The 24,166-nt window shown below is 43.3% G+C and overlaps 1 protein-coding gene across 1 annotated transcript in view; it reads left to right on the forward strand.

Annotated features, from left to right (window-relative positions):
• wscd2 (WSC domain containing 2) overlaps positions 1–24,166 on the forward strand; it is a 57,930-nt gene that overhangs the window by 22,325 nt on the left and 11,439 nt on the right. The window contains exons 3-8 of the mRNA XM_036527049.1: positions 7,780–7,832; positions 8,411–9,379; positions 18,066–18,180; positions 19,950–20,134; positions 22,626–22,747; positions 23,786–23,960. Coding sequence (XP_036382942.1) covers positions 9,010–9,379; positions 18,066–18,180; positions 19,950–20,134; positions 22,626–22,747; positions 23,786–23,960 — 967 coding nt within the window. The 5' untranslated portion in view covers positions 7,780–7,832; positions 8,411–9,009. The remainder of the gene's footprint in view (positions 1–7,779; positions 7,833–8,410; positions 9,380–18,065; positions 18,181–19,949; positions 20,135–22,625; positions 22,748–23,785; positions 23,961–24,166) is intronic.

Raw genomic sequence — 24,166 nt, forward strand, 5'->3', positions numbered from 1 at the left:
ATTGAGAGACGATTCTGTTTCCTGTCTGAAGAGAGGCAATTATGCTGTGACAGGACCTTGTGTCTTAAAACATGTAAAATCCCTCACATCAGCACTGCTGCGATCTGCCTGGGCACAATTATATGGAATATTTACTGAGCTCTCAAACGATTCAAAGCTACAATTTGGACCAGGGGAAAGCCAAGAGGGCAACAATCATTGCCACTGGGTGCATGGTAATGTAAACATCATTGTTGTGATCACTGTTAAAGCAGTGCAGTTGAAAGGCTGTGATTTTTACTTGATGGTTACGGTGTGTGTCAGCTCGCAAGCTGAATACCAGATGAGACCGGAAAGGGCTTCTCAGTGAAAAATTAGTCATTACAGAGGGAGAGGGACACATCCAGCATTTCCAGCCCCAGATGACATGTCGTCCAATTAAGAGGAATTCACTGAGGCAAAACTATTTGTGTTCTGCTCACATAGTAGCAGTATAGTTTGCACTCCACGGCAGCCTTTTTGATTGACATGATATGCAAAAAATGACACTGTCAAGGACAGGGAAGGTTTTCACTTGTTCTCTTCCCACTGATCATTTGCTAGCTTCACCTGGCACATCCACATTTAGCTAAATGTGTGCCTGAGGTTGAAAAGCATTTCAGCTAGACCTGTGTAATATGTGTAAGGTCAATTTGTACAACCTGGAATTGGAAACTTTTCACATTGAATGTGTTTTTGATATATTCCACTGACATTTTATTTTATTTTGCAGATCAGCAACAGAAAGAATAATTGTTAAAAAAAAAAGACTTTGGTGTAATAAAGCTCAGCATATTAGCTGTTTTTTTGGCCACTACGTGTGCACACAGTGGCAAGTACTAATGTAGTGATTATATTTACAGCATGCCTGTTACTGTGGTCAACCCGTTAACTCACCCTTTTTCTCTTCATCCTTTGAATCATTCTGTATTAGTCAGGAAAATTTTGCATGTGTTTGCCATGCTCTGCTCCATGATTTTCCCTCCACATTCACCTCACATACTGATGCACTGCTAAGCGCTGATGACAGATAATTACAGAGGGACTGCAGCGGTGGAATCTAATGCAGCACAAGATTTATGAAGCAGGTTACACAGCGTGTATACTGAGGACACATAGATTACCAGGATGCAGCAGCTCTCTTGCTCTGTGAGTAGGTGGGAACAAGTGAGGATGTGGATAGAGCTGAGCTTATTCATTCTGAGGAGAGGAACCACTGAAATTACCCTACTTAACCATACAGCTGCACATTGGTATGATGCCTGTGAAGCCTATCATGATATGGTGCATATCGTGATGCACGTGCATGTTCTTCATTAGCCAACAGTAAGCATGTAAAACCACACACATGCAGTTTTCACTTATAATGTACACACTGCCTTACATGTGCAGTTTTTCCTGCAACCAAAGTTTCAGAAGTTAAGGCTAACTGATTAGTTAAAAATGCAAATGTGGTATCAACTTAGCTGGATACTACTTAGCTGGTAGTATTAGTATGGTAATTATATTTGACACATAGACACTAATACTGTTAAAGAGAGAATGGAAATGCTCAACTGGTATGGTTGTATGAGTATGATGCATGAGTAACGGTAATAAAAATCCAAAATGTGTAAAATAGATCACACAACACAGGAAAGCATTAGATAAACACAGCATCTGACCCTGTACAGTATTTTGTCCGAGAGGAGGAAATATCTAAAACCCTCTGGTCAAAGGACCCCTTCTTCCAGCCTTCCATTAGCATTCATGACTGTTTTTGTTCATAGGGTGAATCTGAAACCAGAACCTGGTAATAAAGTGTCAGGGAACGGCCAATATTTTGATGGCCCCTCCTTGTGTCTGTCTTCAACTGTTTGTGTTGATGCGGTCAGTTAGCACAGAATGTACTGCAGTGGCCTTGTGAAAGACAAAAAAAAAACAACAAAAAAACAAAACAAAACAATCAGATATAACCCTGTGGCAGGAGGAAATGAAGGGAGGAAGAAATCAATTAAACAGGATAAATGCAGTGCTACTGAAATTGCCTGAGAGCTCCACTGCTTTTCATATTTTCCCCAGTCAGAAGCCAGAAAACCTCTTTTTGGTTGTAAGAACACACAGAATCAGAAACTGGTTTCAGACAACGAAAAAGCAAATTGCACAATGATTCCTTGACCTTGTGAGCCTTGTTCTGGAAGTCTTAGATTTAATGAATGCTGGCACTTTGTATTGGAATTGAGACTTTTTTGTCTTCTTACCCTTTGATAATTTGTCTGTCATCAGTAATAGACAAATACATAATTGTTGATATGCCCAATAAAACAAATTTCTGGTTTTGACTTGATTAAGCCAACACAATCACTGCGCATGTTTTGTGAATTATACTTATAAGAATTACCTCTGCCCAGGATGTAATAAGGGTAATAATCATTCTTATAAGGCTTTGACTCAGAAACAGAGTGTCTAATAAGTAGATTAAATTGAGTTTTGTATAATGTTTTCTCCAATTTAACTGAGAAATGCCCTTTGGCTAAATTCTTCAAATATGAAAGAAAATGTTTTGATTGTGTATAATTTATACAATCTTTTATTAAATGAAGTAAAATATGACTCCTTAATTATGAGTGTCACCATGTGAATTGTCAGCGCTGTCTAGGCAACAATTCCATTTAGCAGTCAATGTCCTTAACTAAATTCTTTCAATCATAAAATAATACTTTAACTCATGTTAATTATTTGTGAGTGTCTCCATAGTATTTTGTCCTATATAGTCTACAATGCCGTAAGGTCACTGATTACGAATTTGGCCAGTGTGTTAAGCACCACCTCAGTTGTAAGTGATTTGATTATGTTTCTGTGTCTATCGTTCTTCATGATTGTCCTATACTAAGACTCAATAAGGTTGTGTTTTTCAAAAACAGTAATGATGCTGTTCCTTTTTCTGCCATTCAGAGTAGTGTACAAGGCCTTAGCTGAACTGCAAATCTTTCCTTCAAAATATTTAATGTGGTAGCTGCTAAGGAGCATAATGCCAGATATAGATTGACATTCAAATTTCAAATGTAATGACTAATTTAGTTTTTGCCTAATAGGTGCCATTGTACTCGACTGAGTGTCATAGTACATGTAAGAACATGTGGGTTACACGTGAGTCATGCATATTTCTTGATTCTTACAAATCAATTATATTAATAGCATCAATAAGATTGACTGTCTGAGAGTTTTAGATCATACAGGGGATTGGACTGCGCTGTATTTTAGGAAATACCATACTGCACGTAATCACATGTGGGATTATAATTCTTAGTAAAGGAATGGTTTATAGCATTATTCTCCTAAACTCCAAAGCACCAAACTTGCAAATGCTGCCGGCTGCTGTGGTAGGCGGTCCAGCAAGGCTAACCTCTAATCGGGGGTGTCATGGAGATGCTCCAGACCGCTGTGCGGAGTGGCCTGCTGCCCAGCTCAAGTGTCCTGTGACAGATAAAGTATATTTATGGACTTCCTGTCACCATCTCATGTGAGATATTCCAGAGTGGGCCGCTGTGCAATGATTAGCTCTGACATTTTCCCCTGGAATCCGCTGTGATTAAATATTTGCTGGCTCATTTAATATGAATGTGAATTAATGGCCAATCAGAGAGTTCTGCCCGTTGTGTCAGACTGATGGCCCTGCCGTGACTTGGCTGCTGATTCACCCCTCCCCTTTTTCAGTGCCCTCGAACTTTAATCACGCTCCCTCTTTAATTAGTCATATTGGAGCAATTCTTGAGGAGCACAGGGAGGGGGAATCACACTTGTGGCCTTTCAGGAGGTTTGCTGCCCTGCCCAAAGAGGTATACAGCTGTGCTGAGACCATTTCAGTGCCCGTCATTGAATATTGTGCTTATCATTGGAACAAGGTGTCACTTTCTATCCCTTGGTCATGGGTTGGTAAGGTTTTTTTTTTTCTCACTGTATTAAACCTGTGAATTGGAAGCATGTCAAAGCAACCACCTGCAGAGGAGGTTTGGAGTGTTCTGTTCTTTTCTCTTTGTGGGATTTGCTGCAATGATTACAAGAGGGAGGGCCTCTGTGTCTTACCTTGCAACACTGTGGTGTCCTGGGGTTAGTTTGTGCGTGTGCACTCTGTACGTGCCCCGGGCCCTCACGCTTCTCCTCTGCAGAGACACAGGCCAATGAGTCACAGCCAACGACGCTTCTGATTGCCCCTGCCATCTGCCACCAGATGTGCTCCCACAATGCCCCCCAACGCTCCCCATTATTTGTCTGGAATGTGAATATTTCCCAGCAGAGCAGGGGCCTGCAGCACCATCTGCCAGTCTGGGGGAATTGGTGGGGGGATGGGGGGGGGTGTAGAAAACTGCACACTTCACGTATGTAGTGTGCCCCAAGAAATACCTTCTTCCTCTGTTTACATGTCTTCGAGGGTGTGCGCTGAGGGTAGTCAGATAGCATCAGCCCTGCCCGCAGTGGGTCTTTTCTGCGTGTGTTCCGCCATACTGTGGCTGATGCAGTAAAAAGGCAATTTCAGAAATGACAGACCTCCTATCCATCATAGCAGATGTGCCCAGAGCCTCAAGGTGAATCTCTGCACCCCTTCCATGGCCCTTGGACCCTAAATCTTTGTGAGCATCTGGGTTGTGCATGGACCCAAAGGCTATAAACCAAACTTGGAGAATGTGCTGAGGATTTGTTTTCCCGATTGTAAAGGACAAATCAAGGGGCAGCCTCCTGAAAGCTTGGGAAAAAATATGCTCTGTCATTTATTGCATCCAGTCAATATGAAATGGGGCTCAGTTGTTGAGAGGATACTGTAGGGGCCTTTTGTTTTTGTTTTGGACCAAACCTCAACAGCCAGCACATCTCATTTTCACTGTCTAAAAAATCTGTTTCCTCAAAGTCACCCATCTTACACAATTACACAATACTTCTTGCACCACAAATTGAGTTCGAGAAAGAGAAGGAGAGAGGTGTATGAAAGGGGAAAAGTAGAGGGAGAAAGGATAAGGATCGATGGGTAAAGAATACTCCATTAATAGATAATGAAAAAGCTTTCTGTCGCATGGTATTGTCTCCCAGGTGTTTGTCAATGCCCTTGTGACATTGCAGATCACTTGATCCAGCAATGGAAAGTGACCTTTTCAAGGAGCCCTAGGAGCAGGTACAGTAGTATGCTTTCTCCTGTACACACATTTGGCACTGTTTCCATGGAGTACTCATTTCTGGGATTGGATAACAGTAGCATCAGCATAACACTGGCATGAGCCCAGGCTACATTAAATGAGTTTGACCTGTATAAGTTACATTTTGTTGATGAGAGTCTGACTCACCCTCTCTGGGTTGTGACACGAGGCACAGAGTTATGTTCCTTGGTGCATTGTCAATACACAGTGAATTACATGGGCCTTATGCATGCTAGGGCAGGGCTTGCTTTGGACACTGCAGTGCTGTGTTTTCATTGCATTTTCATTTACAGTGCATCAGAGGGGACACTGCTAGTATACAGTGTCCATTCTCACTGCCCCCTCTCCGATAACTAACAACATATTATTATTGTTATTGTTAAATTATTGTTATTGTTCTATATATTGTTATTGAACAGCTCTTGTGTAAGTGCGTAATGTACAGAATTCATGTGGTTCCAGCCAGGTGGGCTGAGATGGCAGTGAGATGGATCATGATGGCGGTGAACTTCTGTCTCAAGATGTGCCTTGCATTCAACACATTAAAAATATACTTTACTCTCTGTTTCTGCAATCAAAGAGGAGCTACAATTTAGCTTTAATGTCAGCATGGTTATGATTTATTCATGATTTATTCAAAAATGGTTTATTCCGCCTCAACGGATATCCTCGTGTTGCTTGTGAAGCTGTGTCCACTCGATGATGCCAAGGATAGTCACGGTGAATCATTGTTTGAGTTTCGTGGCCCTGAGTTAAACATCAGCTTAGAGAAATATATCAATTAACCTACTGCGTACCTCTGTCGAAACCCATAAGATGTAGCGCCGTTTGATTTTGTTTAAAAGAGCAAAATAATCTGCAAGACAGTCAGGTTTCCCATGGGCGCCAGAGAACAAAGCATGAAGGCAGAGGGATGTGGAGTCCAGCTGGTGGGGCGGCTGGGGTCAGCAGCACCCAGGGTGATCCGGCCTACCATGGGCACTGGCCCTGACCAGTTCTGTGGTCTGGCAGGAATGGAAACAAGACAGGGGAGGAGAGGAGGGATCAAGTGACTCGGGCGCTTTGTTGAGCTTCCTAGAGCACACAGGCGGTGTCAGGGGGCCAGCGGTGCTGAACATGCTGGAAAATTCCACTGCCACCGGAAAGGACTCCATTATGCATTTCAATTGAGATGCTCTGAAACGGTGCCTCTCCCCTGGACAGAGGCTCTTTTAGATAAGACTGAGATGAAGAGGTGGGGTAAACTCTCCCTCTGTCTCTCTCTCTCACTTTTTCCTCTCCCTTTCTCTTACTCTCACTTTCTTTTTTTTTTTCTTTGATTTACAGCCTCACGGTTCCATGCGTTGGTATGTAAAATAAAAACCATGCGTGGTTTTACAACAAAATGAGTGGTTTCAGCATGCCTGAGATAAAATGGATCAGTGGCACCAAGTGCAGGAAAGAGTGCCAGCCCATTAGTGCGGTTGGAGTGTCTTCCAAGTGATTTCAAGGGGTGCCTGTTAGAAAAAGGGATAGCCGAATCGTACTAAAATCATCCAGCAATAAACCTGCCTCAGATCTGCCATCAGGGGAGCATTACAAACTACCCATGTTGAGAAGCACCTGAAACAGATGGCCCAGGTGACACAGGACAGACCCATTAGGGTATGGCTCATTGATGTGTTGGCTGACCACCATCCCCATCCCCAGTCCCACCCCCTCTCCACTCCCCCAACTATCCCACTCTGGAAACGGAACAAAGAAAGTACAGGATTCCTGGGGTCTTTGTTAAGGATGTGCACAGCTGCATCACTCCAAGAGCTGGCTAAGGGGGACAGGGCCTCTGCTCTGTCAGATCTTGGATAACGAGCAGTTCACTTGCATTAGATTCAGGCTATAAATGTTTGCAGTGATTCTGTGACCTTATAAAGTCTCTCGTATGTCCCTTTTATGATTAGAATTTATTTATTTATTTACAAATTTCAAATATTTGGTGGCTGTTACCTTGTTGTATAGAATATGAGAGAAAACAAAGTTTGTGGTAAAGCTTTAAATGGGGCTAAAAATAGAACTGTAAGGGAAAGGTTGCGAAGAGGGAGGTATAGAGAGGAAGGGTAGGGAAAGGCCTGTCCTTGTTTACTGGGCATACTGTCTGTATTTCTGCTGGAGACACATGGCTGAAATGCAAGGCTACCAAAGACAAAATGCAATCATAAATGCTGATACTGAACAGCAACAGTGTTGATGAGATTAAAAAGTGCTTAAGATGAGACATTGATTCAAACTGGATTATTAGCCTTTCATAGCTAATCAGGGTGTTTGTGAATGAATAGTCCAAGATACAATTAGATCAACAAAAGTCACTGTAAACCCTGTGTGCTGATTGACAGCATTGAACAGGATCATAGGATTATGTGCCTAAGTTTTTAAATTTTATGCTGTCTTTTGTGTACAACAGAAAAGGTATTTAAGTATGGGGGGTGGGATATTAATTTACGCCTACCAAATTGTTAAAGTAGTATGTCGGTCTTATTTATTACTTTGGGCGCAGGTTATGTAGCTTAATTAAAAGATTGACGTTTTTGTTTTGCTGTCTCGTTTGTGTCGTCCACAGTGAATTGCAGTGGCAGGTTGCCGGGAGACGAAGTCTGGAATTTTCAGACTGAGGTAAATGTCCTAGAGTATGGATGCTTTTTTCATTTTGACCCAAGAAATCTGATTTACAGAAACTGGAAGTGAACAAATTGCCCTCCTTTTCGTGTATCAGAAAGAGAAAAGCCTCATTATAACAACCTAATGTGGAAATGTGGGACTGACTGTGAGTCAAAGAGAAAGGGCACAGTCAAATCAGTTTTTCCATTTCAGCCCATTATACCTTCTGGGATGCTGATGTCGTTAATTAGAGTATTGCTGGGCTTTTCTAATTACCACCTGAGACACCTTGATTAACAATGAGTTCCAGTGAATGCTACAGGGTAAGGCTCCTCACTATCCCTTCATTGTTTCTTTTACTGTTATTTCTGTGCCAACCTAATTTACCTTGTAAAACTGAAAGAAGTTTGGAAGGAAGTGAGCACTTACTGCAGCAATAATGAATTAGCAAACAGTGCATTCCTATTTGTCTTGATCTGCTCTTTTTGTATTGCTTTTTTGTTCATTTGTTTTCTTGTTCTCAGAGTGTGACAGCATCTGAATTTGAACTAAGGGTAAACACACACAATCTAATGGGTCTCTTTTGCTTTCAGGTGTTGAAGCTCTACCCCATACATGGTCTTAGCATTTTGAGAATGACTTTTTCATAAAGAGAAGAGGATTTCAGACAGACTAAATGGGTATCCAGTGGGCTGACACGGCAGCATAGACAAAGGCTCAGCTATTAGCCATTAGCCACAAAAATGTCCTGGCGATCTGGCATCCAGTGGCTGATAACTGGGGAGAAGCTGTGGTAAGCGATCATCTTTCACGCCACCACCGAGCGCTCAACTTTCACGGCATGGCCCCTCCATCAGCTCCGTCTCCTGGGCTTGCAGTGGGGACTTAAATAGGTAGGGGGGAGCACTGGTGCGGTCAGACACTGGATACGCTCACCACAGGGGAGAGCCAGGCTGCTTGTACTGTGCTCTCTGGCAGGGAGAAGACCTCATCGCTTTTCCCATCGAACCCGTTTCCCCAACTGGCATTTTCTCTGCTAAGATTAAAAAAGACTATATTATCTTTTTTTACTCTTTTTTTTTTTCTTTTTTGAAGTGAGCATCTCAACAAGCCCCCGGGTGACCGGTGCTCGCCTCTGTTGCTTTATGTTTGTCCGGCGCCGCTGTGTGTCCGAGGGGCAGTGGAACACGGAATGGCGAGGCCACTGCTGAAGCTCCAGAGATACTTCCGCAGGAAGCCCGTGCGCTTCTTCTCCTTCATCATCCTCTACCTGACGGCGGGCAGCCTGGTCTTCTTGCATGCAGGATTCACGGGCCAGACCACCGGGAGCGGCCGGGATCCCCTGGCGCCCGAGACGTCGAACGGGGCCTCCGATGGGCGTGGCTTCAGCCTCATCGGGAGGGTTTTCCGGGAGACCCGCAGGCCAATGCGGAGGTACGGCCCGCCGTGGTTGAAGTCGACCACCCAGGACGCCGCCGAGCGGGGGAGAGGCGGGGACTACACCAGCGGCTGGAACCGCGCCCTCAAGGGCCGGAACACTAAAGACCCGGAGGAAGGAAGAGGTGAGTCACGTTGCACTCAAGATCCCCTCCGAAAGGATGAGTTGATGCATGGGGGGAACTGTACAAAAAGTAACCACTGAAAAGTATTGCTGCCCATTATGTGTGCTCAGATTTGAAGGCATCCTCTGAGATAAGGACTGATGTTGCTGTGGCAATCCTGCCAGGGAGATATTTATAGAGCTGTGCAGTGCCAGGGTGAGGGGTTGCTGTCGGTCCTTGCACTACAGATAAAAGCACAAATCCAGAGCGAAGAGGACAGGTTGTTCTAACTCTGTCCTCAAGGAACACTAAATCAGGCAATGCTGCCGCATTTAATGCATTTGTCCCTGAACAAAACTTTCAAGCTACCTCTAACCTCAGCTATTATAGATGTTCTGGACTCCAACCCACAGAGGTGTCGTTGATGCTGTCACACTGTAAAATGTGACCAGAACTGTTGTTCACCTCACGTATACCCATGGAACCTACGCTGTATGTGACGCAAAGCCTGAAAAGGGTCAGATCTATGCAGTAGCAATAGTTAAACATGTCTCCGCTCGGCTTTGTAAAACAGCAGGAGGAGAAAGCCTCAGAGCGCCTGTCCGTGATCAGCTGCACTGCTGTCTCATGCCATACGGAGATGCAGTGTGACTGTGCAGCGTGACCCGGCCTGACCCCTCGTTATTCTAAATCGAGTCCTCCCCCCGCGGGAAGCATCACGCTCAGCCTTCTGTAGGGTCCTCCAGCGGGCCTGACATTTCTCCTCACACGCATTTCTAGAGGGCTGGAGATTAATACAGGGGGATGAATGAGCCAGGAGTCCGTCGCGGCCTCAATTCCCTCGGACGGCTAGAGTATTTAAATAACTCTATATAGAAGCAATAATTGCCCCTCGTGGTGATATAGCTCCAGACCGAAAGACTCTTCCACAGAGTTAATTCAAAGAGCTAATTTATGCTTCATTCTCCCTTCCCAAGGAGCGCCTGCATTAGTGGGGGATTCATTTGCAACACACAAACGCTGAGGTCTGGCCGCAGATTAGAATTGGTTGATGATGCCCTGCAGGTGTGTAAAACACTCCAGTTCGTTTGCTATAATTCTAAAAAGGCCAAAGCCAGCCCTGGTCTTTACGTTGTGAGGGTAAAAGTGACTGCATTGCTCTGAAGATGTTCAGGAGGGGCTGATCCCCAGTTAGCCTGACTTTCATAGTCTTTCGTCAGTGTGAGTGAGATCTACTAATACTGACAGCAGACTGCATCAGTGCCGAGCTCCTGGAACAGCTTGTCCTGCTCCACACCCCAGACCGGACACCATACATGTCTGGAATATGGCTATTCAGTAGTCCAATGACAGGAGGCAGAGTGGCATAATGGACAAATTGAGTTAGATAGTGCTCTTGTTTTTAAGGAAAAGTTACTGTGAATTAGTGAAGAGTGAGCAGCAACATACTTGATTTCATCAGAACCGTAGTGGCAAACACTTAGAAATTGGGTTAACAGGGGTGCTTCAGTGCCCTGTGGTGTTTCTCTTGTAGTTTAAATCATATGGCATTCTCTGTAGAGTTTGGGGATTACTGGGCACTGCCTGAAATCTCATTTACACACATCTGCCTGAAAATTGTAAACAATCTGTGCTTAAGTTTACATATCCATAGAAAAAGACATTCATACATAGATATTTCCTCCATTGAAATTCTAGTGATGCGCAGACACTTTTATTGTTGTTCTGTAGCCTTTGATCTAATACTGACTGAGAGGCAGCAAACTGTCTTGGTCTCTTTTCACCCTGCATAAACAAAGTTTGTTCTGATTTTTTAAATAAAAAAATTAATTCCAGCAGACAATGACAATGGAGTTCACCTAGAATTAGTTCATTACAATTTAGGTGGGCATGCATGTGTGTATGTGCCTACATTTTTGTGTGGGAGCACTTCATTCAAATTGTATTCATTGTGCAGTACATTGAATTGAGTCATACTGAATCTTTCTCAATTGAAAGGGATTTTCCCACGCATTGTAGTATGGGCCATGCACATACAGCATCACTGTTAACACTGCCCTGCTCCGTTGTGTGGGATTTTCCAGTACCTGACTTTCACAATAACCTCATAGACAGCAATACTTATATCCAATGGAACATCTTCTCCCAGCTGCTGCTAATGTGGCACTGGGGCTGTCTGGTAGCGATGACTGGGGTATTGATGTAGCTGACAGGCCATGTAATCACTGCCCCCCCCCCCCCCCCCCCCCCCCCCCGGTTGCTTTTCTGCTAATGATGTAATTAAATGATGATGAAATGAACCTGCTAATGGAAAGATCTTTCTGGTGTCCATCCTTCAAGGAGTTGTATTGCCTCTGATGTAACGGATTTCAATATAGAACCATCTGAATTCAATTGCTGATACAACATTGCATTCATAATTGGCAAGGATTTGGTACCTATTGTGTAGTACAAATTAGGAGATATGCATCAGCTGTCTTCAGCTACCTGAAATTAAGCACATGGCATTCACATTAGATCTGAATACCATGCAGTTGTCTCAACATATGCATTTCTTCCCCTTTTGTTTTCCCTATTATTTATATTGTGAGATTACTTGTAGTAATATGTAGTAAGTAATAATAGTAGCAGTAGCTGAGTCTTAATACTATTCATTTTAGTACTTGAATTAGTATCATTATTACTTACTTGCTTAACAGATGCCCTTATGGAATGGTAGGGTGACTGCCAGGATGACAGATCATTTTACCATACTCTATGACTTACCAACACAGATGGATTTTTAATGGAGCAATTAACTGGAGGTAATGTATCTTGCTCATGGCCACAACAGTAGTGTGCCACCTACCATCTGAATTCATGGCTCTCAGTTCCACTATGGTTTCACGCATGACACCACATGCTACCCATAACAGTATCAAAGTTGTTTTTTTTTTTTTAAACACATTTAATATGAGTGGAGCTGTAGGCAGCCACTAAAAAGGAAAAAAAAAGCTAATTTGAAGATTGTATCAGTCTCTGCTCATTAAGCTAATCCAAACTGACATTTTAAGGGTTGCAAGCAGATGGTTTCTAAGCTCAAATCTCCTGTCTCCGTAAAACTGCACAGCATTCTCTTTTCCGGACCATATGTAATGTGTCCACAGCAATTAACCTCTGACAAAACAGCCCTGTCCTCTAAGTGACAGGAATTCATTTTGTCCCGGCAAGATCGTCTTACGGTTGCCATCCGCAAGTGAGCAGCTGGTACCAGACGGTGATTGTCAAGTGCGGGTATCGGAAGCAACGTAACACAACCTCGGCCAGCTTCAGTCAAGCCAGATCCCTAATGGAAGATGAGGATCGATTCCCCCCTCATTCATTAAGCTTTTTCATGTGCACCTTATCTGATGAGAGCTGGATGAACTGGAGCTGAAGATTCAAACAATTAGGATGTTGTTCCAATCATCAGGAATACCAGCGGAATGCACGCCGCATGAAGGGTGGTAGATTTCATAGGAGTTTCTGAAGAGTAAGATTTCATGTCTCCCCCTTGCAGGGACACTGATATTTTCTCACTCTTTTCTTTTAAGTTCCAACTTAAAAGGCGACTGTTGTTTTACTAATGAGTGTGAATATTTCACAGGACTGTGATCATTTGAAACTGTGATCGTTAAAAATGTATATCAAACCACAGGCCTCGCACCCAAACTCAGGCTGACGTTTATTTGGAGTGCTTTGGAAAGTGCGTTTTGACACTTGAAAGTCACAGCCCGGTAAAACTCTCAGCTTTTTTCTAAGCTGACTGAAACAGTGTTTTTCAGAAGATAACAGCACTAGCTTTTGAATTGATGAGTTTGACAGCTTTCATCACCTTGTCTGCCTTTCACACCTTTTGTCAGAATAAACCAAAAGAAAAAAAAATCTTGAAAGATTTCTGTATGCTTTTAGCTGCTATTCTTATAGCGTTTCTTAATGTCTCCTTGGTGGCTGGAGCATAAGAGCAGGAAGCTGCTCTTATGCTCCAGCGAGATTCAAAATCCTCGAGTGTGTTAAAGTTACTGCTTGATGAATAAACAAGGATGGCGTTATTCAATACTTGAAACGTTTTTATTAGTGCAACTCATCAGATAGACAGCTCGACAGCTCGCAACCAACTGCCCATATCCCGCGTAACAATCACTGTGTATGTAGACGTACACATAAAACGTCCCTGGAGTAGCTCATTTAAAAAATGGAAGAAATGAAATGGGATTCAAAATTCAAAATTGTGAACTATGAACATGAACTTGTTCATTTTAATCTGTGTGAACTGAACTTTGAGCTAGCTCTTGTGAAGTGTAAACTTGTACAACAATGCCAAAGTCACTCTGATGTGACATGTCTAACAGCTTGTTATAGTCCATGTGTACTGCTAAAACTGATTTCGGAACTGAGATGACACAAGGGTCCTGCAAAGTTCACAATCTTAGCTGTCGGTCATCTCCTGGGTCTCAAAGGCACTTTTTGTGATTCGGTTAGAGGCCCTGGTGACACTGGAAGGCATGCACCAGTGTAGCTGCGGTCCCATCTGTGAAGCGCCACTGTGCACCACAGGCTCACCCGAGGATGTTTGAGAACATTCACAGTGTGATGGAAGTGAGGGAGGGGGAGCGAATGATCTGTCAAGCACTTGATGCAAATGGTTGTGTAAGTGTGTTTGAGCCACTCCCCCCTCCCCCTCTCCCACACACTTATTGCTCTCCTGACACTCATATAAAGCATGTCAGATGAACTGGCAAGTCTCGAGCGTGACATAGCTTCACATTTTTTTCCTCCCTATGCATTGGCGGCATGCTCTTCCCTGGTTTTTATCAGTGCATTCATTTCCCTATTTGCATTTGCCATCCCCAGGCAGAGATGTCAGACGCTGATGTTCAGTGAACTCATCTCTAGTGAACGTCTTGTTCCCCAATGTCTCCCTCTCTCCCCCTCTCTTCTCCCCCCAACCTGCTCTCCCTTCCCTTGTAGTCTCTACCGTCTCAAGTGTTAGTCCCACAGCATCCAGGCAGGGATCTGAAAGAGTAATTAGTGCTTTCAAAGTGCCGCCGCTCCCCATAACCTAGGACTGTCTCATCCCACTTTGCACTGTTGCACCCCATCGTCAAACTTGGGGGCCACCCTGGAATTGTCTTTCCTCACATGCCTCCACCACCCCTCCCACACAGCTTGCCACCCACTCTCCCCCTAGATAGAAATCTGTGAGCGGTGCTGAAAAATCTGCAAATTTCATGGAAATTCACAGCATGGTTCTCATGGTAGTGATGTTGCACGTTTGAATGCTGGAAGGCGCATCGTTAATTCGCCTTAGAGTAAAGAATTTCATCTGGGTGAGCACAGAGAGGAGGAAAAAAGGGGATGTCTGTCCAAGTGGATCTTTGGGCTGCTTTTCATCCGTCACTTCAGTTTCTTGGAAACTCTTTAGCTATTTGTGGGCCTGGGGGGTATGAGCCTTGGGGGTGTATTCTAAACACCCTCAAGGGAGTATGGAGGAGAGTTCTGGTAATAGGTGATAATGGTCCACAGCAGGCTTACACACAGTGAGTAGATGGGCAAGGATCTGTAAATGATGTCAAATCTACAGTAATATCAAGAGAGCATTGATTGTGGTTAAGATAGGAGTGTAGTAATCATAGATAATGAGTTACCAGACTAGTAAAAGTCTTTTATTGATGTGCTGAAAACTGTCTCGGTCAAAGTGGTGCTCAAAAGGGACTGCACCCAGGGAGCAGCTGCCCAGTGCTGTGGGTATAAAATGTAAATTAAATTTGATAAGATATTCTCCTTTGGACATACGCCATCGGTCCATCACAGTATGTGCATTCATCTGAAATATTTTCTACTCTGGGATATGACTTACAGTACTTACACAGCAATAGAATTTGCATATAAATTCAGGAGAAATCTTAAAGGGGCTGCATATTTTATTTCTTTTTTTTTTTTTTTTTTTGGATGGCAGTGGACGGGTAGCAGCCCTGAGCATGCAGCCCATTAAAAACAGTCCCTAGAACAGAGCAGCTGCTTAGTGCTAATCTGACCAGAGAACCTCTTGTGACTTAGGATAGGAGTGATGGCTAGTGGCCCAGCCATGGAATCTCTTTGCAGGCACCTGTCTCTGTGGTGCTGGGGGATATGCTGGAGGGGGCTGGTACCCCCGAGGGCAGCGTTTTAGCGTTCTGCTGTGCGGCTCCTTCCTGCTCTCTGAGCACTTTCGGTTTGGTTCGTTTGGAGCTACTGTGTATTCAAAACCTCTCACAGTAACGTGTTGCTCCAGGATGCAATTTAAAACAATTTAATATGTGCATTTATGATTGCGGTCCGCCAAAAAGAAATTGCCTTGCGAACACATTCGCATTCCATTGGAAATGCACTTGAGTTTATTGTGTGAAAGTGCCCCCTGTGTCTAGTAGATCCAACACTACACCTCCATCTATATACCACAGACATCTATACTTATTCTTTGCACTATGCATCATCAAAGTCCTCAGTTTATTTAACAAACAAAAATTTTATTGTCATATTTCTAGCATGAACACGCATCTCTGTAACATCAGGTTACTGTTATAAAACTGATGAACTGCTTTTGTGCCTGTGGAATAATTGCAGTTTCACATCAACGCCCCTTTGTAAGCAATTCTTTTGGTCATATTTATTAACTGCCACAACTCGTGACATTTTAATAAACTGTTCCTTTTGGTTCGATTCTTGTATTTTTCCATGCACAGCAGCACAGAACAAGAACTTCCTGGCAGTTCAGCAGTATTATATTCAATGTACCCTGCTCTTCTCCCCCCTTAGCTCTTGATCCTCACTGCTCAGATGAATGCCGAAGTGGGTTGTTTTTAAACCTGCCCCGCACTTTGTGTCAAATCAGATTACCACCAACGTCTGAGAGTAAGATTACTGCCCAGGTCCTACAATAGACTGCAAGCCCCGATTGCTTTTAGACAATTACAATTACAATAATGACCAGTGGGTTAACATGCATCCCCTTCAGCTCTTAATGGAGGTATTAAGGAATAATGGGACAGCCCGAAATGGCAACGGACAGATGGCCTTCAAATACAGGCATAAGATGGGGTGTAGCAATGTACCACAGAGCACACTGGTGAAAGAGGAAATGTAGAATGTCTAACGTCAGTGCTCATAAAAAAGGGGGAAGGCTAATGGGCCAAGCGGAACACAGTGGCTATTTATGGAAGGGCATTAGAGTTGTGCCTCTTCCTTTCTGAAGCCAAGCATGATGAAGAAGCTGCACTTTCAGCAGTAGACCACTAGTAGGAGACGTGAACTAAATAAATAAATGAAAGCTAGTGTTGCACAGTAAGTTTTGTTCTGGGGCTAAAATGATATTTTGGGGGGATTGGCTTATTCGTATACTGAAGCTGTGTGGTCTTTTGGAGCAGATATGCGATAAGGCGGTGTTGCATAAATAAACATTCCAAAGGAATATTTTATATCCACTCTTGCTCATAGAACAAATAAACAAATAAAGGCTGCCATTGTTTTTCTTGGCTGAATAAATTTGAAAATTAATTTACTCCTGTGGGAGCCTCGGTTGGCAAAAAAAACTTTGGATTTCATTTCCTAAATCTTTTCTCGGACCATTAATCTCTCTCCTTTTGTGAGGAAACGAAATTCTGATGTGAGGAGAATATCAACCTCAGACTGTAATGGGAGGCAGAGTTAAGAATGAGCAGAAGCTTTTTGATATGCAAATCTAAATTTCTCTTCACTTCAGTTCCAGTGTAAATTACCTTAAAATCAACGTCAATGTACGTCATTGGAATTTTTGTCCTCAAGTTAATTATTCCTAAAGGAGAAGTTAATTTTACAGGACACATTATGAGACAATAATTACAAAGCTGTTTTCATTGTCAGGTATAGGAAAGTAATCATTTTCTTTTGCTTCCTTATGGGACAAAGTCATCACTTGAGTTAGAATCTCCTGCCTCTCACCAGCAGAGACAGATAGTACCCCACTGGTCCACAAGAACACTTCACCTGTCAATCATGGCAATTAGCAGCTGCTCCTCATCATGACCAGAGAACAGATGCAGGTGCGCACTTCCCAAAGTTGCTGAATGTCACTTGTTAAGACAAGTGACTGGATTAAGACTGTTAGGCACTCAGGATGCAGTCCACTTGAGCTGATGATCTAATGTGTTTTATGAGAGAGATGCATTAATATACGCTCATGGGATTCAGCATCCATTTACTCACACTGCAATGAGTGGTGTGACAGAGGAGTTTGCCGAGCACATCCATAATACATTATGTTATTTAGATGTACTTTATTACACTTTAATCGGGAATTCTGATATATTTAAGCTCTGGATGCTGCAGGTGCCTGGCAATACTGTACCTTGTCAATATTAAAAGTGTTTAACTATTTGTCATGCTGGTACACATACTGTACATATCCATAAAGCTTCCTGTTTGCAGTCAAGAATTTTTTTTTTTCAGCTCGATCATTGGAAATAATTATTAGGACTCATAATTATAACTCAGGGTGTCTGATATCTGTTCATATAGAATGTGCTCTATAGAGTTTTATATGTCATTTTGTGTCTTTTCTGGATTTAGTGCTGAAGGTGATGTTAGCACATGCCACATCATGATGAAGTAGTTTTGACCAAAATGCTGTCGGTTCCTATATTGAACGGGGACATTACCTCTCCCTTTTCAGCGAAGTACATCGGCTGCTACATCGATGACACACAAAAGAGAGCACTCAGGGGAGCGTCCTTTTTTGACTACAGGAAAATGACTGTCTTCCGTTGCCAGGACAACTGTGCTGAAAGGTAGGTCTGTTCTGAGAAGTCTCTCCCCAGTGTTAAATTAGTACTGTTTATCTTTTTTTTTCTATTTCCTTCACAGTTGTGAAACTGCAAGTGATGCATCTACAGACAGTAGGGTTGTATGTTGGCTCATACCACAATTTGCTAAAATGTTCAATGAAAAAATAAAACAAGCCCATGCAAAGTGATGTCATATCATTGTCACTCATTAGTGTGGCCAATGTCATCGGTTCTGTTGTTTCATCATGCTCTACTGCCATAGTTGACACCGAGGCTTTGATTTGCATCATATGATTGCATTGTATGATTTCCTGAGCTGACTGCCCAATCATGAACCATTCAAAGCATATCCTCCTCACTCAATAGGCAGCAGAAGAGGTCACACAACATGCATGCATGCGCACATACATGTACCTGTATACACTGATATGCACACACATGTACACAAACACATGCACACATGCACATAATGTAGACACACTCATGCCCAAACATTTCAAGCTATTGTGGGTAAACAGCCCTGACAGGACTGGATTAAATGCAGCTGATAATGTTCTTCTAACTTCTAAGCACATCCACTCTCATAAATTTAGGCTTCTGTTAGCACTTTATCTCTCTCCTTGTCAGCCCCCCTCCCCCCCTCTGTCTCTCTCTCTCTCTCTCTCTCTCTCTCTCTCTCTCTCTCTCTCTCTCTTTCTCAGCATATCACAGACCGTTGACCAGAGTGCCTTCCATTACACCCACCACTGAATCATGGAGAGCAAAATACATTTTTATCTTTCTCTTGCTGTTCCCCGTCCACCCACTCAGTGCAGAGGAAGACAGATAATAAATAAATAAGTGAGAGCAAATATACTGAACCATTAAGGATTGAGATGATTGACAGTCCTTTGGTTTTCCAGGGGGTAGCGGCATGTTCGGCTTTTAATTGTACTAGGGCACCTCAGGGTCTAATATACATGCTTCAAACATACTTGTCAACAAACTGAAAGTATAGAGGAAAATGATTGAGTGAGTGTTCCCATACATATAAATTTATAATCCCTGATACTGTGTGCTGGGATGTCATTGTAAAATGGTAATTTTACATGGTAATGGTAATATGCATGCTCATAGTCTGAACTATTCTGACAGTGCCTAAGACCACAAATGTGTGTTCTTTGAAAAATGATTAGTAGTTTATCTTACCGTTACCAACTATATCTAATTGGATTTATCTATATCTAATAATTTTAGCTTCCTGGAAGATGTAAATAAATGAATGCACCAATGCAAGTGTGCACCAAGCAAATGATCCCTGTAAGGCATACTAATAAATGGCTGGCATGTTGAACTGTGCTTTTATTCTGGGGTTTTATTTCCTTATAGAACAACCTGAAGTGGAGCATGATGGAATGAGGAATTGTTTGAATGCTATGAAATCTCTTATGCCTATTTTGTACAAACATTGTGCATGTTGTGGAAACTCTGTGAAGTGGGCTTCCTTGCACTCATGACTTATGACACAGGAGGGACAGTGGTTTATAAGACAGGCTGTTCCTAAAGTGGTAGTCATCTGTTTTTTTCCTCTCAATGAAACTGTGGCCACAAACAGGGCACAAGCAGGAAGACTCTAAGGTCTAAGGGTTTATGTTCCTTAATCTTACTGAAGATAACAAAGGAGCTAACCGTTGCAGAATATCAACAGTTAGACATAAAACAGAATGAGGAAGAATATATTTTGACAGGAGTGCTGATGTGAAAAACTGACCCCTGACATCTTCTGTCCCAAGGGGCTACCTGTATGCAGGTCTGGAGTTTGGAGCAGAGTGTTACTGTGGTCACAAGATCCAGGCAGCCAACTCGAGCGAGAGCGAGTGCAACATGGAGTGCAAGGGGGAGAAGACCAACCTCTGTGGGGGAGCCAATCGGCTGTCCATCTACCGGCTGGAGCTGAGCCAGGAGTCAGCAAGGCGCTGTGAGTTCCCTCTGCAAGCTTGCCCACATGTGCAAAACATTTCAGAGAAAAAACCACAGATAATATCAGCAACATATTACTGATATTTCTGCAGTGCATGTAACACTTCCTTAACAGATGACCAAAGATTGTTTACAGTAGACACAGCTATGACATCGTAAACCCAAACTGTCAACGCAAAGCTGCCTCCACTGGAATAAATGCATTGATCAGTCGATGCATCAAATTTAAAGAACCATCAAAGGACAAAAATTAATAGATGTAAATAAGTCTCAGAAAGATAGCTCCATTTAAAATTAATCTGCTAATTATATGCAATTTTTGCTAATTGTTTTCCTACAGTTTAATAACTCATGAACTGCAGATCAAAATAAAAATGTACAATTTAAGCTTGTTAAAATAGATTAGGTTACAATAAAATAGATAGGATTGGATTGATTAATTTTCTTTTGCATCCAAAATGGCCAAATGTGTCACAGCAGACAAAAGTGAAGTACACTGGGCACTGAATGGATTAGCTCCATGGTCAGGTTTCTTAGCGGGCACGAAGCTGTCATCCCGACATGCTTATAATAGAACGCTGCGTTTAACACTTCTATGCCATGTCTTTATTGTGATCAGCCCATTGGTAAGCCTGGGGCCTGCTTATCCTCGTGTGAACTCTCTGGGAGCTTGTAGCCGCGTTCATGCTGCAGGCATCTGCACTGTGAAAAACGTGTGAAGGGAGCCACATGCGGCCGCCGCCGTGTCTCCCAGGGGTCTCAGATGGAGCCTCCACCACCTTGGCTGAGGATGTGACACCCCTCTGAATCCGGGGGGGGGGTCATGCTTTTAAATTGTGCCCCCAGGTGTGGGAGCAAAGCCTCCCCATCTGTCTGTGCCACGAGAGCAGATGAACTGGGGGGCTGCGGGAAGGGAGCAGTCTTTCACGGACTGACCCAGTTCTGTGGTTTTAAAGGAGAAAGGGAATGAGTGTGAGAGTTCAGATGGACCCAGCTGACGTTTACCGGCTAGCAGTAGCAGACAATCCTGATCCTCATCCAAAAAACCAGTGTAAGAATTATTAGAGCCTCTCCTCTATGCAAGCACTCAGCTCTACAGAAGCCAGCAACTCATGTGCATAAATGACCCTTGTTTGATATGTGAATGATGCATACTTTTCTATGAGTTTGTGCGAGCTAAAAAAATAAATAAATGGCCGGGTCATAAGGACTTTTTTGAGATTTTTTAAAAAAATATATATATTTTTCAGTACTTGGAAATGTGTTGTTTTTGCCAATCAGTAATCATTGGCCTTTGACCCTGATTCTGGGGGAAGTTAGCTGCTTGCACAAGGGCTCAAGAAAGGGAACTGGAGGCCTGCTGTTTCCTGTTCTTTTCCTCAGCTGACACTGTGGTCAAAAGTATGACAAACCACGATCACTTCGATGTCACCCACTCTGAGGCGAGGTCTGAGCCCCAGACTGAAGACCCCTTGCTCAGGCTCCTCCTTATCTCTCTTCAGTTCTAGAGGCTTTGATCAAGTACTTGTACCTCTGTAGGGTTTCATTTTTTGTGAAAAAAATGGCTCAAGCAGATGTCAAGTTTCCGTAAGCGATAGTGTTTTCTTGCCATTAAGTTTCCTGTACTTATATGTCAGAATGCAGTTACATTGGCTAGTCCATCTCATATATTCAAGGGCTCAATGTCCTGCCTGACACTGTGGACATAAATGACTGTGCATTACAGTTGTCCTTTAAGACAACTAGTTGTCTCTACTCCGAATGCACTGAAACATATCAGTTTTGGGTGATTTAAGCACATTGAGCAGGATCTTAAACAGTTAAATACTATATTTACACCGTAGAACATGCAGTGCTGCAGATATGAAGACAGCTTCATGTTCTTTCATTTTCTGATGTACACAGTTGTGGCCTGCTTAAAACAGAGAGAGATGTTAAGCTGATGAATCAGACCAGAGGGGAAAAGAAAGTGCAGGAATGGCCGAGTGCTGCTGAAGGAGTGCTTTTCCTCTTGTGTAGCTCAATTAGGGAACGCTACGGCAGTGGCCTTTGTCGCTTTGAAATTCCATTTCTTCTGTTCCGTAGAAGATGACTAACTTTCCCCAGTCTCTCCCAGTTTTGCCACCTGTGTTGCAACTCTAATTACAGCAGCACGGAATGTTTGTGCGGGGGTGTTTCCTGTCTGATCACAACCCTCTCAGAGAGCTATAACGCACCACTCCCCTCCTCCTCCTCCTATTTGTGAACACAGTGATGGTCAGTAAGACTGTAGGAGTAAAAAACAATCCAGTAGCAGGTTCCCTGCAGATTCTAATAATAGGACTCCTATTATCGGTTTCCAAGACGAATGCCTTGTGTTTGCATGTCATTAAATTCCACCAGTTATGTCTCTGTGTACAGTGAGAATCATGAAAGCTGTTTGTAAAGCAAATGACCTGAATTGGACCTGATTTTTTTCTTCCCTGTTTGTGTTGCCCTTGTGCTCTCAGACGGCAGCGCCATCTTTAAAGGATGCTTCAGGAAACCCGACAACATCACCCTGGCTCTCCCCGTCAGCACCATCATCGCGAACATGTCTGTGGACAAGTGTGTGGACTTCTGCACAGAAAAGGTAAAGCGTGTGTGAGCGATCCCTCAAATACAAAAGCACTTTGCCTGCCCTGGCAAGAATAGACTGCATAATGACCATGTAAAAGGCTGATCACCTGCCACTTGTGAGATGGAGCATCACCTGAAGTATTATGGGTTAAACATCAGCTCAGCTCAAGACATTTTACACTGCTTCAGCACAATTCTACCAACTGTACCCTCAAATGAGCTGCTTTGGGGCTGGGTCTACCAGCTGCCAAATATAAGAATTGGAATCTTCAGTGACTGCTTTCAATCTGGGGCATCTTCAATGAATCTGCCAAGGGGTAGATCCACAGGCACAGTCGTGTAGGGGGAAGCTGGCTCTGACTCAGCCAGCTGCCCGGGGTGACTCATTTGTGTGGCCTTTGTTTTGAAATGTGCTGAAGTGCGCTGCAACAGATGTCTCAGCAGGCTCTATCTTCTCCCTCCACTCCGGGATTTGGTTCGAGTTGGCTTGGACATGCATGCATCCTGCATCTCTCCTTATTCCAGCAGTAAGAGTGGCTGGCACTGTGTCCTCAGCAGCACACTGCAGGTGGTGCCTGTGTCAGACCCATACCTGTTTCCCAGTTTTGGCTCAGAAATTTTGATTGAAGTTGCTGGAGACTGTAGTTTCTATGGAAACCGTCTCTAAACTGTGGAAAAGCTTCAGATACATATAGACTGAAAGTTTCTTATTGCTGCTAACTTTCTGTCTTAACTCTGTTCTTACACTTGCTTCTGCACCATTGCATGCTATGTCCATACTGTATATCTCAACACATTGGTTACTCCAGTCATCTGGAATTATGTTTAAATTATGTTTCTAACATCATCCTAAACCTTGGACAGTTTCATTATCTTAGTATTCATAAAAGTATGAAACAGCAGGGTCTATGATCTGTAAGTGTGGCATGATGAACTGAAGGAAAAGTATATTCAAGTAGGAACATTTTATTGGGTGAAATCTGTCACCCAGCATAGCCCTGGACATGAACGGTAAGAAAACATTTTGAATGCTTGGTTTTGTGTCCCTCAGGAGCTTTCTTTGGCAGTGTTGGCGGGCGATTACTGTCGCTGTGGCTTCCCCACGCCCCGCTTCACTCTACATGAGCGCGAGGATGAGGAGCTTTGCCTGAGGCGCTGTCCTGGGGAAGAGTTTGAGAGCTGTGGCACAGAAGAATACTTTCTGGTGTACCAGACACAGGTGCAAGGTAATGCCACCAGAAGCAATATCGATACCAAAACCACTTTTAGTCCCATGACAGTCAGAATGCATAGCAACACTGGAGTAAACCTGGTGTTGTGTACATCGCAGTGGAAATGCCTTTGGCTTGGATACGTTGTGCAATGGCTCTCCATAATGACAAAATGTGGTTAGCAGTGCATGTGACTGTGAGGTTTTGGCAAGGTTGGAGGT

This window comes from Megalops cyprinoides, chromosome 4 (genome assembly GCF_013368585.1).
Source record: "Megalops cyprinoides isolate fMegCyp1 chromosome 4, fMegCyp1.pri, whole genome shotgun sequence".
NCBI lineage: Eukaryota > Metazoa > Chordata > Actinopteri > Elopiformes > Megalopidae > Megalops > Megalops cyprinoides.